Source organism: Protopterus annectens, chromosome 2.part1 (assembly GCF_019279795.1).
Source record: "Protopterus annectens isolate FY-2018-M chromosome 2.part1, PAN1.0, whole genome shotgun sequence".
In the NCBI taxonomy this organism is placed as follows: Eukaryota; Metazoa; Chordata; order Ceratodontiformes; family Protopteridae; genus Protopterus; species Protopterus annectens.
In genome coordinates, this window is record NC_056729.1 from 1,185,015,855 (window position 1) to 1,185,035,893 (window position 20,039).

General features: G+C 43.0%; 1 protein-coding gene across 6 annotated transcripts in view; it reads right to left on the reverse strand.

Annotated features, from left to right (window-relative positions):
* HMBOX1 (homeobox containing 1) overlaps positions 1 to 20,039 on the reverse strand; it is a 1,854,813-nt gene that overhangs the window by 1,622,001 nt on the left and 212,773 nt on the right. For 5 of the 6 annotated variants that reach the window (XM_044062710.1, XM_044062709.1, XM_044062708.1 and 2 more), the window contains exon 2: positions 11,561 to 11,687. The exons of the other annotated variant lie outside the window; for it this stretch is intronic. In XM_044062710.1, the coding sequence (XP_043918645.1) occupies positions 11,561 to 11,595 (35 nt within the window). In that variant the 5' untranslated portion in view covers positions 11,596 to 11,687. The remainder of the gene's footprint in view (positions 1 to 11,560; positions 11,688 to 20,039) is intronic. 6 annotated transcript variants of the gene reach the window in all.

Below are 20,039 nucleotides of genomic sequence, written 5' to 3' on the forward strand. Positions count from 1 at the left end.
AGTGAAGAATGGTGAGAAAGTCCAGCCCAGATTGACACAGGCCAAACATAAATAATATTCATTGTAACCAGACAATATCACCTATGACTCTGCTGAAACGCAATTTTGCAACCCTATGATTCCCCAAAATTTCCACAGCACCTTCTTCAGATTCAAGTCACAGAAGCAGTTTTTAGGATGTCTATCCAAAATATTGTGAAATGCAAGTAATAATGTAGCAAGCAGCATGAATCCAGTTAACTCAAATCCAAAGGAATTCATACTGATTCCCCACAAAAAGTCTCCTCTAAGAATGACTATCACACTTTGAAGGTCTATTAGGCCACCCACAAAATAAAAAAAAAAACATTATTTTTGCACTGTCGAAAGCCTCACCCCTTGCAGCCCTATATCCTCTGCTACTTACACATACTAACTTTGTGATCATAGAAAAACAAAGGAAAACAGCTAGCACTATTTAATATGGTCTGTTTCTAAAGCTGTGCTTCCACGTTCTTGGATGCACACACACACTGCAAAAATGCACTGATCAGCATTCAGTATATTCAATCACTAGCAATCCCTGACAAGCGGCACCATCAACAAATGAAACTATTCAGTGAGAATAAGATCTGCCCAAGCACAATGTCTCCTGTTCCCTTGCAGCAAGTGCTAATACTAAGTTTACAGCATTCTACATACATTACAAGAAGGAAAAGCCATTAAAAAGGAAGTCAGCTCTATTTTTAACATTTAAGGTGATCTACACATTTTGAACATGCAGGTTGCAAGGCGCTGAGTCTGCTTTTCATTTGTAACCTGATTAGCCATTAAAAATATAGACTAAAAAGTAACCAAAAACAAAGCACTTTAAGACTTCTGTCAAATACAACTTTAATTACGTAGAAAACAAAGCAGCTTAAATGTAAATGTTAGTGAAAAGGGCAGTGATATGCATGCTACTCTTGGCTTTACTTCCAAGTCTCTAGTATATAGTGGGTCCCTGCACACGTCCAACTATCGTTTAAATGCTCACAAGCTTCTTCAGAAAACTGGCATCGCTGACTAGTAGTCCTCAGCCAATGACAAGATATTTTGGTAGTGAGGTTCATTAGCTCCAATAAAAGGTCAACAGTATAAAACAAGTGAACTACTGCCAAAATACATGATCTTCTGAAAGTACGATCAAGTAGAATACTGTGACAATTCTAAGACTTCAGACATCTATAACTGTGGAACCATTAAAATAAAATCTACAGTGAAGTACAGATGTAACTCAACATAAGAAGTGATTACTATGAGATTTCCCAAATGTGGGATGGCTGATCTTCCAAAGATTTTTACCAATGTCCCCCTGAGGTTATTTAGCTCCCTGTTCTCGGTCTGTAAAGTTAATAAGAACCTTTGCACTAGCATGCTTATTTATATGTTAATATATAAGTTTCAGCAGTACTAACTTAACTGCCTAAAAATCTAAAATTAAAAGGAAAAAAGGAAAGGAAAGCCTACAGAAGAATACCATAAGCTCCTCAGTCCTTAAAATATAGACTAAAAACAAGTGAGGAGAGCACAGAGCGTAGGAGGAAGGCAGCTTATACAGCAGCAGTGACATCCTACCTAATCTGTTATGGTAAGTTGCTCATATATTTTATTGTGCTCCTTGAAGGAATCATTACTACAGTGTAATTTATTATCCATGAGAAGATGCCAAAGCAGAAGTAAGGAGTTCCCTTGTGGTAGGCTAACTCAAACATTGTGGTGCACCAGTGAAACATGCCCAGGTCTGTTCTGGTTGTCCAGTCTTAGTGCTAGGAAAAGGTATGTATGGATGTCCACGTGGCTGCCTCACAAATGCCCTAATCTGATGTTAGAAAAAGCAGTGGTAGTGGTTGCAGCCTAGAAGAATGCTCCACAACTTGGACACCAGCAGGCTGTTACTGAAATCGTAAGAAAAACAGAGCTCAATGAGATTCCAAGATGTCCTCACTCTGAAAAGTAGATTGATTAGAGCCCTCTCAATGTGAAACAGAAAAGATGCTTTAAAAAATGCCATTAATCCTAACTACTTGGGTAATACTCATTTACTGGCTATTCACTATGCTACCTGGAAGTCAGTAAAGATGATTTGTAGAAAATGTAAAAGAAAAACAGCAAGAAAAGGAGAATAAAAAAACCCTGGTGGGAAAAGCCTTGCAGCAGTTCAGCAAAAAGCAGTTCAGTTTTCAACTTTGGTGCAGAACATGGTTTCTAGTAATTTATTGAAAATAATATAAATCAAACACATTTAAAAGTATTTAACAGAAGTCAGGCACTGGAGTGATATACAAAATCAAATGACAAAAGGCTGGAAAGAATACAAGAACCTTTAAGTAGCTATTCAGAAGAGGTAATAAAACTGCAGAAATCAGAGGCTGAATGGTTTCAAAAAATACTGGAGTTAGAAGACAAACCATGCAGAGAAAACACAAGACTTTCTTCTACACCAGAGAAACTGGAAGGAACAGTCTGTATTTTTTTTTCAAAAGTACAAATAAGTAATTGGACTGGTATTCCAAAGTAGGATTTGTTAACTGAAAGGGCACACTGCGTGCATATTCCACCTTATCTTTTGCCATGAGAAAAAAAGACAAGGCCTATATTAAGAAAGATGTAGTCATCCAAATAAAGTGCGCCAGGCCACCAAGGCTGTAGGTCATTAAATTTATTCAACTTAAAAGTAAGAATAAAAATGGGTAAGCGCTTTCACGATACAACAGATCGCTTCATCTGATCTAGGGAGAGTACCAGAGCTTTAGGTATGAGCCTGGGTGGAGGATTGGGTTTCGTGGTCAATGAGGCCTTGGAGAATTGACCTAGCAAACCCTGCTCTAGCTCTCGAGGCTAGGTCCAGTTTGTAATACTTACTGAAAGTGTGAATAGAGGTCCAAGTAGCTGCTTCTAAAATAGAAGCGTAGTCAATCCCATTGAAAAAGGCAAGCTGCCCTGGTAGAGTGAGGCTTGACATGACCATGCAAGGACTTTCCATGCTAGGAAAAGCACATGGTAATGGACTTTGAAATCCAAGAAGAAATGGTCTGTTTGGAGACTGCCTTCCCTAGAGCTCTCGGATGGAAGGAGATGAATAACTGGTTGGACTTTCTAATAGGTTTGGTTTTGTCTAAGGAGTACCTCAGTTGCCTGTGGACATCCAAGGAATGTAGAGTTCTCTCTGGGGAATTTTGTGGATGAGGGTAGAAAATGGGCAGGTTAATGGTCTGGCTTAATTAGAGTTCATTAACCACCTTGGCTATGAAGGAGGGGTTGGGCCTGAGAGCAACTCTGTCCTTATGGAAAATAAGATAAGGAGAGGTAGCCATAAGGGCTTGTATCTCTGATACCCTCCTGCCGGAGGTGAGGGCCACTAGTAAAACTGTCTTCAGGGTGCAAAGTTTCAGGGATACTGAATGAGCTGGTTCGAAAGGTGGCAATGCGAGTTTTTTCTAGCACGAAATTCAGGTCCCAAGGAGGGGGTAGAGGTCTGAGATGAAGTAACTTTTTCAGAAAAAGCTTGACTTCCAATCTGGAAGCCAGAGGAGGTGATAATGGCAGACAAGCAGATCTGGCAGATAAGTGGACTTTGACTGAGGAGTAAGTCCTGAGTGAAGTAGCTCACACAAATAGGATAGGTCCATAGGTATAGAAGTAGTCAAAGGGTCCTGCTTTTTCCGTTGACACCACCTGGAGAATTTGCCCCATTTAGATACATAATTTCTCCTGGTACTAAGTTTTCTAGCCTCCTGCAGAACATTGAGTACATCCTCTGAATATAGGTGTCTGTAGGGGATCCCTTGTCCTGTGTGAGCAGATCTATTCGATGGAGTAACCTGTAATGATTTCCCTTGGCTAGTGAGTGGAGGAGGGGAAACCAATGCTGTCTTGGCCAAAACGGGGTCACCAACAGGATTTTGGGTTTGTCCCTCTAGATTTTCAGGAGGACTTTCTGAATTAGAGTGAAGGGAGGGAAGGCGTAAAGGTACATTTCCTCTCAAGAGAAGGAGAATCCGTCCACTTTTCAAGCTTGTGGATGTGGGTCCCTTGTGCAGAAGCTGGGCATCTGTCTGTTCTGGGGGGAGGCAAAGAGATCTGCTTGTGGAATACCCCACCTGTGAATAAGGTCCAGGAATACCGCTCTCTGAAGCATCCATTTGTGAGAGGGAGCTGAAGTTTTGCTGAGTTGGTCAGCCATGACATTCTCTGTTGAGGGAATATAAACTGCCACCAGGTGGATCTGGAGTTATGATGCTAGGTTCCAAATCTGGATCGCCAGGCTGCAGAGGGGGTATGACTTTGTTCCCCCTTGCTTGTTTATGTACCACAGGACAGTCGTATTGTCTGTGATTACTTTTAGGGTTCCTGGTTGAAGAGCTGATTTGAATGTTAGAAGGGCTAACAATAATGCCCTCATTTCCTTGATGTTGATATGGTCCTTTTGTCTTAGGTTGAACCATCTGCCTTGCACAGAGAATTGATTCTGGTTTATTAGGAACACTGCACCTCACCCCAAGAGCACTACACCCCACCCCAAGTCTGATGCGTCTGTGGAGACTTTTCGTGGTTTATGGTAAACCCTAATTGAATTAGGGTGGATGATACCTGTTGTAGGTGGAATAGAAGAAATTGGCGGTCTTGGTGAAGGATGAACAGGTCATCTAGATATGGGTATATCTGTATACCCAGAGTCCTGCAGTGAGCAATGAAGGGGGCTAGACACTTTGTGAAAACTTGAGGAGCAGTGGAGAGTCCAAAGGGCAAGGCAGAAAAGTGAAAATGGCAAGAACCTATTGTAAAGTGTATGAATTTCCTGTAAGCTGGATGTATAGGAATGTGCAGGTAGGCATCCTTCAAATCCAGGGCTACCATGAAAGCCTGTGTTGGAATGAGTGGTAAGAGCAGGGGTAAGGTAATCATTTTGAAGTTGGGTACTTTGAGGAAGACATTTAGGAAAGATAAGTCTAAGACTGGTCTCCATGGGCTGTCTTTCCTTGGTACCAGAAACATTCTGGAGTAGAAGCCTATGTTTCTTTGTTGGCAGGGTACCTGTTCTATGGTACCCTGATCTAGGAGTTGTTGAATGATGGGTGGGAAAAGGTGGATTTGGTTTTTTGGTGTTTGGGGAATATCCTGGAAGGGTGGTAACATTCACCCAGTCACGAAATATCCCCTCTGAATGATGGACAGGACCTATTGTTCTGATGTGATTTTCCACCAGGAGGGTAGGGAGAGGGTGAGGCGAAGGGATAGGGGGTGTTTAGGTCTAGAGGTGGTAAGTCACAGTGGAGGTGGTCTGGATTGGTCAGACTGACTCCAAAAGAGAGTGGTGGAAGGGTTGGTGGGAAACCTAGGAGTAGAGCTTTTCCTTGGATATCTATGTCCCTTAGACAGAGGAGCTGTGTGCGAGGGCTGTCTTCTCACAAAAGAAGGTTTTTGTGGGTAGTTCCTGTGGTATCTGGGTATAGGGGATTACCAGTAAATGCTTAAGGATTTGTAACTCTTTTTCCCTTTTCCTGAAGGGATTTGTGAAGTTCTGCAGAAACATGGCCAAACAGAGCCTTATTGTCCAGGGGTGTGTCAAGCAATTTTGTTTGAACATCCAGAGGGAGAGGTTGTAGCCTCACCCAGGAATATCACCTCAAAACTGATCCTGATGCAGCAGATTTAGATGACGCTTCCATACCATCATAACTGCACTTAATGGAGTGCCTAGTCACTTGGGATGCTGTGAAAAGCAGGGTGTTGATTTGTGCTTTAATGGGGGAGTCAGGGGCCTCAGAGAGGAGGGTAGAGACTTTGGTGAAGGTATCCAGGACATACCTATCCATATGTGTTTGATAGCTGAGAGCCGTTACAGCCAGAGTAGAGGAGGTATACACTTTCTTCCCTAATCCGTCCATGAATATGCTGTCTTTATCCATAGGGTATAGAGCAGCAGAAGGTATATGCCTTGAAGTTTTGTCAGCAGAGACTGCAATAACTGCTGGATCTGCTGGAGGATTTTTAAAGAGGAACTGGGTTTCCTAGGGGACCTTATAGAAATGGTCAGGGCATTTTGAGGATGGAGGCTGTGAGTCTAGGGACTGAGAGGCAGCCAAAAATGCATCCTGGAAAGCAGGCAATAATGGGGGCACAGCAGAAGGAGAAGGTTGCTCCATTTGTAAAAGGTCAAAACACCTTTTCTTGGTGTCAGATACTTCTGATGCCTGCCACTTAAAATGTTCCTTCATGAGGGAGATTGTGTCTTCAAAGATGAATTCTTCCCCCGGTGACTCAGGAGTAATGGAGTCCTCCTCCTCTGGGGTAATGAAGTCCTTGGGGGAGTCTATTTGAGATTCATAATTAACAGATTCCTCTGAAGAGGAGTAATCTTCCTCTGAACCTCTAAAGGTAGTTGAGGAGAGGGGCCAGGAGGTAATTGTTGTGTCTGCAAAGCCTGAAAAGCCTTAAAGAGACTTTGTGAAAATACTTCCCAACCAGGAACCGGTTGAGGTTCAGGATTTTTTTTGCTTTCTTTTTTAAAGGGGTAGCCGATGGAGAAAGAATCAGAACTGATGTCTGTTTGGGTGGTAGTGTAGGAGCAGGGCCCTCCGCCATTAGGTTCTGATGGCTGATTTGCCTCAATGGATGTACCTGAAGTTTCCGCCACCCCAGCTTCCATTAAGGTTCCCGCACCTGGTTTGGAAACGAGGTCTAAGAAGATCCTGGGCTTTTATCAGCCTCAAGAATCTGCTTGGATGCCTGAGGCTCAGCATGGGATTCCAGCCTAATTTTCTTGGCGTTCCTCGGTGGCTCGTCAGATGGGCCTACTCCCCCTTCCATCCCAAGTGCAAGACATCGTAATCTCCGATTTTCTAAATACAATTTTAATGTGGCCAGGCGGCTGCGAAGAGTCTTGGAGACAAAAGATTTCCAAATGGGGCAGGATGTATGGTCGTGGGCCTCACCTAAGCAAAATACGCTCTTCTCGTGCATGTCCTTGTGAGGAATTTGTCTCCCACAAGCACACTTTCCCTTTCTAGTTGATATGTATGTCTTAACAGTAATCAAAGATAAAGAAAAAACCCAACAGGGCACTTATCTGTATTGGTAGATGAAGCGGTCGTCTGGTTTGGAACGGAAACTGTAACCTGAAGAGGGTACATGCAGACATCACTTTTATACCCTATGTCGGTGTATGGCCCTGACAAGAGACATTACATATACCCTCCAAGAGCAAAGTCTTTGGTATACTGGCCGGATGGCGGCGCTGCAGGCAGCAACCTCTCCACTGTAATGAATATTGCAACATGAGAATAGGACATTTTTTTTAATACTTCCAAGTAAACACTATAAATGTCTGATTTTGTGGCATACCTGGGTGCCATCCATACTTCATTCCAAGCATGTGTCTCTAACTTCACTCCTTGTACAGCCTCTCATCCCTGTTTCAATTTAGATATGATGTACTCTTTCAGCTTCAATAGTTCTTCAAATCCTTACCTTGTCACAATCTACTTTACATCCCCTCTATTGGCTCTACTATAAAGCCTGCTAAAACTAGGCCTGATGCCAGATGCTTCATACTGTCATTTAATTCATATGTCAACCCCAAGTAGTGTAATTGGTCTGTATCTCTTATAGTACATTCCACTTTAACTACTTTCTAGATTTTTATTTCCCCATTCTGTACCAGCTGTTCCCAAAGCCCGAGTGTATTTTACTTATTCCTCCATATATCTTATTTTGTCTTCTAGTCTATCTTCTTTTTCAATGAAAATCCTATGGGCATGGTTTGCCTTTTCCAAATATTTAATTACATTAGTTCTAGCATCTGTTGAAAACATCTACTAATATACTCCTGTGCATCTTTGTTTTCCTTTAGAACATCTTATACATCTAAATGGTCCCAATCCTGTGCTCATGTCAGATTCAACAGCAATTCCTTCCCCTTAGACTTGTATGTTTGGAATTGTGAGAAATGCATTAATCTAAGTTGTGTGACTCTAAAATATGTTTCAAGAGCCGGCTTTCTCAGTTGAATAGGTATTTTTTAGATCCCAAACAAACTTCAAAGAATTTTACCACAGGTACACAGCAATGCTGGAGGTGTAATGAGAAAGACACATAAATGAGAACATTATTTTTGAGAATTTAGCAAGATAGCATATTTTAAAAATTCCCTAAAGAGGACTTTGTCAGAAATGTTGAGGGAGCAAATGATTGTCACTAATGCAATGATTCTTTTCAGCTGGGAAATAGGGACCAAATTGACTGGACACAGTAAAGCCTTACTAAGTTTAATGCTACTGGCTGCCAAACAAAGAAGCAATTACAAGAAAATGTAAATTAAAATCTAAACTAACCACAGATGAAGTATTGAATAACAGATAAAAGAATTAGAGGTGAGATCTTTAGAAAAGGGAAGAAGCAACTTACATAAAAAAAAAAAAATGGAGTCTGTACTGCCCCCGGACATAGCCAATGATGAAAGAAGATCCTACCCTGGAAGAAGTCAGAACAGAGTTAAGGAAAATGATGTCATGGGAAAGCAACAGGCTGCAATGAGGTCACAGTAGATATTTATTAAGTTCTTGGGTGAGACAGGGGAGACGAGGCTCCTGAAGGTACTCAATGCAGTATGGAGAGAAAGGCATACCTCAAATGACTGAAGAATAACCACACTAGTGCAAGTGTACAAGACCAAACGGGACATCCACAGGTGTGGACAGTACAGAAATATCAGACTCCTGCCACACTGCATGAAAGTTCTGGAGAGGATGTTTGATAAATAAATATACAGAATACTACAAATTAAGATGGAAAATAAGCAGTTCATAATCAGATCAAGATAGAGCCAAACTGACCCGATATCTGCAGTGACACAGATAGTGGAAAAGAAGCTAGAGATATGGAAAGAACCCAACTGTGCATTCCTAGACTTGGGAAAGCATATGACAAGGTCCCAAGAAAGCCAATTTGTGCAGTTCTGTGGTGGTTCAAAGTACAAGAAACATTGGATGCCTCAGTGCAGGCTGTGTGCAAGGATCCAATGAGATAAGTGCGAACAGTGTTCAGATTCACACAGAGCCTCTCAGTGGGAGTGGGTATGCATCAGGGTTCAGCTTTGAGCCCACTGCTGTTCATACTGGTGATGGACTACATTAGCAAACAGATCTGAGAGGAGAGATCAACAAAGTTGCTTTATGCAGCTAATCTGGCATTACAGACAGAATCTGAGCAAGAACTTTGGGAATGGAATGTAAAACTAAAGGCAAATGAGATGAAACTGAGTGTATACATAAGACAGTTGTAATCTCAACAAACAGGTTAACATTTACAAGTACCTGAGAAGGTCAATTGAGGAGAAGGGTTGCAGCCAACTGGGACAGTGTGTGACTCAGTAGTGCATGACAGAAGAATTCCAAAGAAGCTGAAAAGTAAAGTGTACAAAACAGTGATGTGACCAGTACTACTACATGGTACAGAAACCCTGGCAGTAATGGCGCAGTTGAGAAAGGTGATGGCAATTAAGTGCCTCAGATGGGTGATAGGATGTACACCACTGGACAGATGAAGAAATAAGCATACCAGAGTAGAAGCCAATGTAGCTGCAACTGTAGAAAAAGTCAAACAGAACACATTATGGTGGTTTAGGCATATGTGCGGAATAGCTGAAGACATTCTGCTGAAGATTCAGGACAGACAGAAAGCAGGCAAGAAGAAATGAGGGCATCCAATAAAGAGACAGATGGAGTGTATGACAGAAAAACTGTGACAGACAGGCATAACTGTCAAAGAAGGTAGAACAGTGGCCTTGAATAAAGAGAGAGCAAAGGATGACACAACATTCTGACCCATGTAGAAAATGTGAGAAAGGAGGGGTGGATAATGACGACAATGAAATGCAGTTTTTGGGAACAACATAAGCAGCATAATGTTCACAAGGTCACAGCAGGTATTATTAAGATGTTGGGTGAAATAAGGGAAGGCAGGACTTGAGCAATTACTGTAATGCTGGAGTAAATGATAATTGTTAAAAAAGAAAACATGTATAATGCAAGAAAATAATGAAAAATGTTTCAACAGTTTACTTTCTTTTCAATATATGTGTATCCATCACATTGCCCAGAATGTGTGAATTTAAATTAAAAGAAAAGTAAAACAGAGCATGTCAACCATTTGTAAAGATTTTGTTTGGACAGCAGCTTACCCATTCTGTATGGCATAACAAAAAAAAAGAGAAGTGGCCTGTTTTATTTGGTTATGGAAATGTAATAGCTCAGCTGTCTATACACACAGAAAATATGCAAGACCTTTCCCTTTTACTTTGAGCATTAGAGAAAAACTGGTCAGTAGAATAACCCTAGTTACTTCAATATTACTTCCAGCATAAAGGAAGGGTTGGCAGACTGTGCTGAACTGCTCCAGAATCCCACGTGGAGCAGATGTCAGTAGGCTGCCTCTCCTCCCTGCTAAAGCACAATGTGAATAGCTTCTTGATCACCAACATGTAACTACTAGCTGTATGCCCATGCACATGCCCCCCCTATCTCCCCTACCACTCTGTCAGTCACCCAAGACATAACTGAACTTGGGTTGACAAGGCCTTATCTCTCTACATCACCAGAATGGTTATAGGGCTTACCTTTTATTTGTGAAGACCACAAAGACTTCTTTGAATATGAGGGTATGCAACTCCAACAACCTTCAGGGCAAAGTCAAAGCCACCAAGAGAGTTCCAGGAAACAAACTTCAAGAGCAGAGATTTACTGGATTCAAAAATAAGTCAGTATTACTCTTTTAGAGACAAAAGTTTAGGTGTCAAGAAAAGAAAGAGGAAGCAGTATCCTGCCTTATCAAGCAGTGGGCTGAGAATAATGGATGCATGGGGAGCCTTTGAGAGGAACTCTGACAAATAACTGCAGTCTTTGCAGCTCTGTGAACTCCCTGGGGACTATGTTTCTTGATGCACACCAATAGAAACTGTCTTACTTGGCTAGGGGGGAAATGTTTTTGAGGCACACATTTTCCAACTAGTAGCCAAGTAAGATTTTCTCTATCTTGGTCTCCTGGCTTCCTGCAGGAGGCCAATAACCTCATCAGACAACCTGACTTTCAAAAATATCAGGCAGACTGGATTCACACAGCCAGCCTTGGAGTCCTAAGGTCTGGGTGAACCAATGATCCCCTACTTGAGTCAGTAGCGTGCAGTGCTGTAGAAACAGAAGAGGGCCTTTCTTTTAACAAATACATTTTCATTTTTACTTACTCTGCAGTCCAAATGCATGATGCACTTCTTACTTCAGCACTGACTGTTGAATAAATCATTCTGTAGTTATATGTTCACATAATACTGAGATACTAACCTCATGTCAATCACTACTTGCATTTAACTTTAAACATCTTGCCATCTTTAAGCATGTAAATCCATGTACTACATACAAATGTTCTAGCCAGTCTTTATCGCAAGAGTGATTTAACATTGCTCTTAAAAACACTTAAGCACATAAATTAAGTATTTACAAAGTAATTTGAGATCAGCAACTCAACAGGAAAGGAAACCACTAACCCTTGTCTGGGAAGTGAACTCAAGACCGCCTGCATTCCGTGAGGATGTCACTACAGCTGGAGCAACAAGGAGTCTCTGGACAGTTAGGTGACTGATTTCCCCCAAGAGCATCTGTTTCTCCTTTCAACTAGGAAACCAATAATTTGAGATAAGGGATTAACTAGAGGCCATAATGATTTACTTTCACTACAGTACAAAACACTTTGGCCGAGTTGTTACATACAGTACAGTTGTGTACACTTACCATAAATGTAGATGTTCGAGTGTATTCACTGTTGCAGTCATCACACTTGGGTTATCCTGCCAGGGGTAGCTCTCAGTTGGCCCGAATACCAGAGGCTTAGCATTTCTGCAGCGGTAGCTGTCACACCAGGACTGACGTCAGGCCATCAGTGGTATAAAATCAGGCAGCCGACGCCATTACATCAGTTTTTCTTGCCCCAAATGCCAGGAGCCCCCAGATAGGGAGCTAGGTTATGGTGGAAGAATACCACCAGCAGAAAGTAAATACCAAATAGCACTGAAATGAGTGAGTAAGAGAGAGAGAGAGAGAGACAGAGACAGAGAGACAAGGGGGATGGAGGGTGGGAAACCAGGACTGCAACAGTGATTACACTCGAACATCTACATTTATGGTAAGTGTACCCAACTGTACTATGTTTTTCGTGTTTCACTGCTGCAGTCATCACACTTGGGTTGATTCCCAAAGCTGAAGTAAAGGGTGGAGGCAGTCAAGAATTGTTTGGGCTGGCTAGTATGTCCTGCAGGACTGTGGTTGTAAAGCCTGCCCTGGATTTGGAAAAAACAGGCAGGTGGTAATGTTTGGTGGAGGTATGAACAGAACTCCAAGTTGCAGCCTCCAGGATGTCCCTGGTAAGGACCCTTCTGAGAAAGGCTGCAGAGGTGGAAGTAGCCCTAGTGGAATGTGTCCTGACCCCCTATGGGGGTGGTTTCCCGTGGTGTTTGTAACAGAAATGGATACAGCGTGCAATCCATTTGGAAATGGTTTGTATGGATATGGCCTTGCCCTCTACCCCTGCTGCAAAGCTGAATAGTAACTGGTCAGTTTTCCTAAAAGGCTTAGTCCTATCCAGGTAGAATCTGAGCTGTCTGTGCACATCTTGCACACCTAAAGAGGGCAGGATCCTTTCCCCCTTATTTTGAGGCTTATGGAAAAAGGTGGGCAAATGAATAGATTGAGAGCCACACTGGACACCACCTTAGGCATGAAAGTTGGGTTAGTCCTAAGGGAGACCCTGTCAGCATGGAAAATGATGAAAGGTTCCACAGCCATGAGTGCTTGTAGCTCAGACACTCTTCTAGCTGAAATGATGGCCAGCAGCAAGGCTGGTTTCCAAGAGAGAAATTTTAACTCTGCTGAAGCTACAGTCTCAAAGGGTGGTAGCATGAGCTTTTCCAACACAAAGTTACGGTCCCAAGCACGGGTAGGGGCTCTTCTGGGTGGCCTTAACTTGTTAGTCCCTCTAAGAAACTGCTTGATGAGAGGGTGAGAAAAGAGAGGTGGCTCTGTGCTGTAATGAGCAGAGATGGCAGAGGCATGAAGTTTAATAGAAGAGAAGGATAGGCCCCTGTGAAGTAGGTCTGCTAGGTAATCCAGGATAAGAGGTAAGGAGGGCTGTGCTGGTTCAGCTTCTTCAGCCTGGATCCAGAAGTAATATCTTTTCCACTTGTCAGCATAGGATTTTCTAGTGCTGGGATATCTGGCTTCAAGTACAATGTCCAGGACTTGCTTGCTTAGGCTGGCCACTGGAGGAGAGGTCAAGGAATAAGCCAGCCTGCCAGGTTCAGGGTCTGCAATTGTGGATGCAAGAATTCTCCCTTCTGCTGGGTCAGGAGAGTAGGGATCTAAGGGAAGTGCCATGGAGGCAATGGTGACAGACTGCCCAGTAGTGGGTACCAGTGTTGTCATGGCCAGTCTGGGGCAATCAGGATTGCTCTTGGTTTTTCCTCCCTTATTTTGAGTAGTACCCTTGATATAAGAGGTAGAGGGGGAAATGCAAAGATCAAGAGGTTTACCCATTGGAAGGACAGAGAATCCACTTTCCAGGCTTTGCTGTGAGGTTCCCTGGTGCAGAATTTGCTGATCTGGTGGTTGTTGTGGGAGACAAATAGGTCCACCTTCGGGGTACACAATTTCTGAGTTACGAGGCTGAAGATGCTGCAGTTTAATTGCCACTTGTGTGGGTCTAGGAGATTTCTGCTTAAGGTGTCTGCCAGAGGGTTTTGCTTGCCTGGCAGGAAGTGTGCTAGCAGGTGAATTTGCATGGCTAAAGCCATGTGCCAAAGAGTCATGGCTAGCCTGTAGAGTGGGTAAGAGTGAGTTCCTCCCTGCTTGTTGATGTACTACATCACTGTGGTGTTGTCTGTTTTTACTAGGAGGGGCCCCAGAGACAGTAGGGGTCTGAAAGCTGTCAGAGCATGCTGAACAGCTAGCATCTCTTTTTGGTTGATGTGCAGATGTATTTGATTTGGGCTCCAGTGGCCCTGAATGCACTTGCCGTCCAGGTGTGCACCCCAGGCATAGTCTGATGCATCTGTGGTTAGGGTCTGGGCAGTGTGGGGTTGTGAAAAGGGAAGGCCCTTGTTGTGGTTGCATGCTGCTGCCAACTAAAGAAAATCTTTCCTAAGACAAGGTATCATAGATATGATAGTTTCCACGTCCTGAGAATGTTGACATCAAGGGCTTTTTAAGTACCACTGAAGTTTCCTCATATGCAGTCTGGCATATGGAAATAGTAGAATGCATAAAGCCATAAATCCTAGAGCTTGCAGGATTTTCCTTGGGGATAACTGGGTTCTGGTGGCCAGTTGAGAGAAGTAGCCTGTCAGATAGGCTTGTTTTTCTGGAGTAAGGAATGCCATCTGTGATGCTGTGTTCAGGCTTGCTCCCAGGAATACAAATTTTTGACTGGGGACTTTAGTTTGGATTTCATTTCGGTTACAGTGTACCCCAGTGAGATCAGTAGGTCATTTACAAAGGTCAGGTGCTGCAACAGCTTTTCCTGACTGTCTGCCTGAATCAGGCAGTCGTCTAAGTAGGGGTAAATTTGAATATTTCTTTGTCTGCAAAAAGCAATGGCTGGAGCCAGGCATTTTGTGAAAATTCTGGGAGCAGTGGATAAGCCAAAGGGAAGTGCAGAGAACTGATAGTGCATAGATCCTCCCCTGAAACATAGATACTTCCTGCAGGAGTCCCAGATTGGGATGTGCAGATGGGCCTCTTTTTGGTCTAGGGTGGCTAACCAAGCATCTTTGGATAGCATAGGAAGAAGCTGCTGGAGGGTGAGGACTTTGAATTTTGGTATCACCAGGAAGGTGTTTAGAATTGATAGATCTAGGATTGGGCGCCAGGTGCCCTCTTTTCTGGGTACCAGGAAAAGTCTGGAATAGAAACCTTGGCCTATCTGGTCTGCAGGCACAGGCTGTATTGCCCTCATGGAGAGCAGGGAATGAACTTGATTTTGGGTCTCTACAACTGGTTTGGAGAAAGATCTGGCAACCCTTTTGGGGTTGGCAGTGTGTGGAAGTAAAATTTGTACCCCTGGAACACTATGTTGAGAACCTATTGGTCTTTGGTGATGGAAGCTCAGTTTTTTGCATGGGAGGCAAGTTTTCCTCCTAGGGGCACAAGCGAGTGGGCAGAGGTAAGGTGTGGAGTTGAAAAGTCATTGTGAATTCTTGCCATAAGGGGGTGGCTAAGCACTCCCTGATTTAGAAGTGGAGGTACTCCATTGCTTAGATCTCTGCATTCCCTGGGACTGCTGTCTGGGGGGTCTGCTTGCCCTAGGTCTAGTCTGAGCCGGCCTTGATGGGGCTGGAAAGGACCAGTGCTTGGAGGGGCAATGCCTACTGAATCTCGGAGGCTGGACTTGTAAAAAAGTCTTTAACTGTCTGCATAGATTTAGCTTTTTCTTCCATCTTTTTTAAAACCTCTTCTGCCTTGGTGCCAAACAAATTGTCTTGTTCAATGGTGCGTTCCTTAAGCCAAGTATGCCTTCTAAATACAGAACCTGTGACCGCTGCCCTGCAGGATGTTTCTAGGACATCAAACCCACATTGCAGGGTGTGCTTACTAACTTGGTTTGCAGAATGCATAAGCTCCTGTAACTCTTTATTTTCTGCACAAGGTAGATATTTTTTTTAAGAAGTTCCATTGTATGTTGCTGGTATTTCAACATGTGGAACTGACAATTTAAAGCTCTAATGGCAAGAGTTGCAGAAGTGTATACTTTTTTACCCCATCTGTCTAAAGCTTAGGAATCCCTGTCTGAAGGGGTGGGATTCTTAGCTGTGGTTGCTTTTATTCTTTTAGGTCCTTGGGAGATGACCTCTGGGTTAGCAGTAGGATTTTTGAAGAGAAATTTGTGTGAGTCAGGGACTATGTAATACCTGTCAGGTTTCCTGGGAGCAGGTGGTAGGGTGTCAGGAGTTAAACTGGATTCCATGAAAACATCATCCACAACATCCAAGACAGGAGGAATAGCTAAGGGTCTGTGTTGTGGTAAATCTACAAATTCCCTCAGTCTCTTTTTGGACTGAGGGTAATCCTGGCATTCCCAATGGAAATGCTCTCTCAAAGTATCTAGGGTTTCACCAAAAGAAAAATCCTCTGGAGGAGAGGCAGAAGGATTGGATTCCTCTGCATCTGAATCTTCATAGACAGACAAGGGCATGTCTTCATAATCAGAATCCTCAGAGTCGTCAGACTTCTGGTCAGATAAGGCTGCTAGGGACAAGTCTCTTTTTCTTTTAGAAGGGGTAGGCTGGCTTCCCCTAATCAGCATGATAAGGTCTTCTGCCATTTTAAGCATTTGAGACTGAGGCATGGAAGCAGGTCCTTCAGCTTGGGTCGTCGTTTTTTTAGGCGTAGTTCGTACCCTGGGCCTTAGGAACTCGGTAATTCTAGAAAGAACTGAAGATGCGAAAGAAGTCTTTGGTTTGTGTCGAATATCGGTAATGCGAAGAACTTCCTCGGAAGCCAGTGCCTGCTCAGCGGCTCTGGACCCATCCAAGGTAGATATGTCCGTAGGACCCTTAGTCAAAGAAGAGTCTCGCGACGTACTGGACTCCGAACGGGTCTCGGTAGCGGCCTGTGACTTCATAGAACCGGGCATCAGGGGCTGCAAAAGCGCCTCATTGAGTACCGGCGAAGTGGGGACTAGCTTAATGGAAGCATCGTCTGCAGTTTTGGATCTGTGCGGTCTGTCTCTGTCTTTATCCTTACGTTTTTTTCGGAAGATCGGTAGTCGGAAGGCTTACTGAAGCCATTTCAGAATATGGAGATCGAGAGCGAAATTATTTAGCTACAATAAGGGTCCGATGATGTATAGTTCTGGTGTTGAACAAAGCACAAAACCGACAGCGAGGGACGTCATGGTCTGGGCCTAAATAGGTGACACAGTAAGAATGGAAATCTCAGTGTGGTATTTGCTTTCCACAGGCGAGACAATTGTTAACTTTTTCTGACATCGGTTAGAGCAAGAAAAAAGGATCCCCAATGGGCTACTTAGCTTTAGAAGACTTCAACTTCAAATTTGGAAACGAAAACACAGGTAGCGGCCGACCGGCACTCGTGCGAACTGCTTCTGCTTCGGGCTCCTCGGCAAGAAAGACTGATGTACAGGTGTCGGCTGCCTGATTTTATACCACTGATGACCTGACATCAGTCCTGGAGCAACAGCAACAGACGCAGAAATACTAAGCCTCTGGTATTCGGGCCGACTGAGGGCTACCCCTGGCAGGATAACCCAAGGGTGATGACTGCAACAGTGAAACACGAAGAACATATTTTGTTACAATCTATTTTACTAAGTAACTCTGCATCTTGGGTGTCTTATTCCATATCAACGCCCTCCCCACGGTCAGTTTCCATCATGATGTCCACTTTTTACTAGGGAATTCTGTTTTTGATCATGCATAGTTCTCAGTTCTGCATTTTTAATCTCTGCAGTCATTTTTAACCTCTTTTATTAACAGTTTTTTTTTCATTTCCATTTCCTAGTTATGGTTTTCTTATTCACTATCAACACTAAAGGTAACAAAGCAATTTCCTCTTTAAAAACAACTAACAAGAACATTTCGATACTTAGGTTAAATTCTCTTCCAAATATGACTTACCATGTTGTTCAATTTATCTTTGTACTGAAGCAGCTACATATATTAAAATATATGCTCCCAAGAAGCTGTTTTGAATGATCACATCTCCAAAATATGCCTGCTGTATGGCAGAACATTTTTCCATGTCTTGTAGGAGTACAGAATATTTATGCAAACATTCCTCAGTTTCTTGATATAGTTGCATATGTTGGTGTAAGGTATATTTGTAATATCCATGCCATGTTTAATGTTTTACTGCATTGCCTTTTCAAATTTAGTACTGCCTTGTATGCTCTACTTATTACTCTTTTTTGGGCTTCCACTTCTGTTCTGGCCTCAGCTTTAATATGTATTTGTAGTGCAACAAATTTACTATCCAGCCTCTGCATACCTTCCATCAATCCCAGTATTACACTTCTATATGCAGAATGATCTGACTTCAATAGCCAATAGTACTTACCATAACTTGGTATCTGTGTTATCCTGTTTAATTAATCCTCACGACTGGGTCTTGGATCTGATGTCGGATCCGATCTGGTACTTCAAAGACACAGATTCAAGGTTCGAGCTCCTCCCCTCTCCCATAATCTCTTTCTACACTCTACCCCTCAGATCGAGTTTGCTGTTGGAACCCTAGAGAATACCCAATGATACATAACTATATATCTACACTTACATATTAATGCCAGACCTACACGAAAGAGCAGAAATGCAGTAACCTGAGACTTCAGCCTCTTCAGAATCTATAGAAACATGGAAGGGGGAAGTGGGCAGGAAGTAGGGAATAATGAAATAGGATAACACAGCTACCAAATACATAACTACTGATCTGATGTTATCCATTTAATTATTCCTCATGACTGGGTCAGAATCCCCAGCTACCACCAAACCCTGGGCAGTCCTAAGAAAGGATGTGCCTGAGCACTATGGAACGAAAGGATGGTCAGTTTCTGGAGACCATATCCAGCTTATAATGTGCAACAAAGATGTGAGAAGTGGACCAAGTGGCTGCAGCACAAATGTCATCTATGGACATCCTAGCGGAGAAGGATGATGAGGTAGCAACTGACCTAAGAGAATGAGTCTTAGGTGGATGAAGCAAGTCCAAATTCCTAACAGAATAAACAGTGGAAATGCAATTTTGAAATCTATTTAGAGACTGTCACTTTGGACACTGCTTGGTCACGACTGTTCACGGAGAAAGCCACAAACAACTGATCAGATTTTCTAAAGGACTTAGTCCTGTGCAAATAAAATCTTAACCGCCTATGCACATTCAAAGTATGGAGGAGATATTCGCCCTTATTAGAGTGGTTAAGAAAAAAGATGGGTAACTCAATATTCTGGTTAATATTATTTCAGTGGCTACCTTGGGCATGAAAGAGGGGAGTAGTTCACAAAGCCACCATGTCCTTATGAAAAATAATATATGGTGGTTTGGAGGACAAGGCCTGTAATTCAGAGACTCTCTTAGGCGAAGTAATGGCCACAAGAAAGGCAGTTTTCCAAGACAGAAATTTAATACCACATGAATGTACTGGCTAAAAGGACTTTGAGTGAGAGACTGCAACATTAAAGTCGGATCCCAAGGAGGGGAAGGATCTTTGAGAGGAGACCTGAGGAAAAAAGGCGCCTTTCATGAAGGCCTTAAATAATCTAGAGGAAAAGGTAGGTTCCTTATTGACAAGAAAGTTAGAAACGGCTGCTAACTGAAGCTTTATAGTACAGAAACTGGCCCCTTCTTGAAAAGGGGACGATAAAAAAAAGAATATCTGGCACCAATGCTAAGAAGGGGTAAAGATTCTTTTCCACAGCCCAAATGGAAAACATTTCCACTTACTGTGATAGATCTTCTGAGTAGAAGGCTTCTGGGAAGCTAAAATAATTTTCCTGACAGGAGAAGCCAGCCTGGACTGTCTTATTATCACGTGAAGTGGAGAAACCATGCGGTTAGACGAAAGGATTGAAGGTTGGGAGATTGCTGGTCTGACGGATGAGAGATGAGATCCAAAATGGGATCCTGTATCCAAGGCAGACACTTCAGATGAGAATGCAGGAATGGGAACTACACCTGATGAGGCCAGAAGGGGGCAATGAGAGTCATAGAACTCTTCAGTCTGTGGGCTTTCTGGAGCATCTTGGGGATCAACAGAAGAGGTGGGTATGTGTACAGGACACCATGAGGCCAATGGTGGACTAGAGCATCCTCGGGGACTGCCCCTCTGAGGGGATCAAGGCAAAGTACCTGCTGTATTTTTGTTCTTTGGGGATGCAAAAAGGTTGCAGCAAGGTTGACCCCATTGGCCGAAAATCTGAAATGCCACTGACAGACTGAGGGAAAACTCGTGTGTGGTCAAGATAG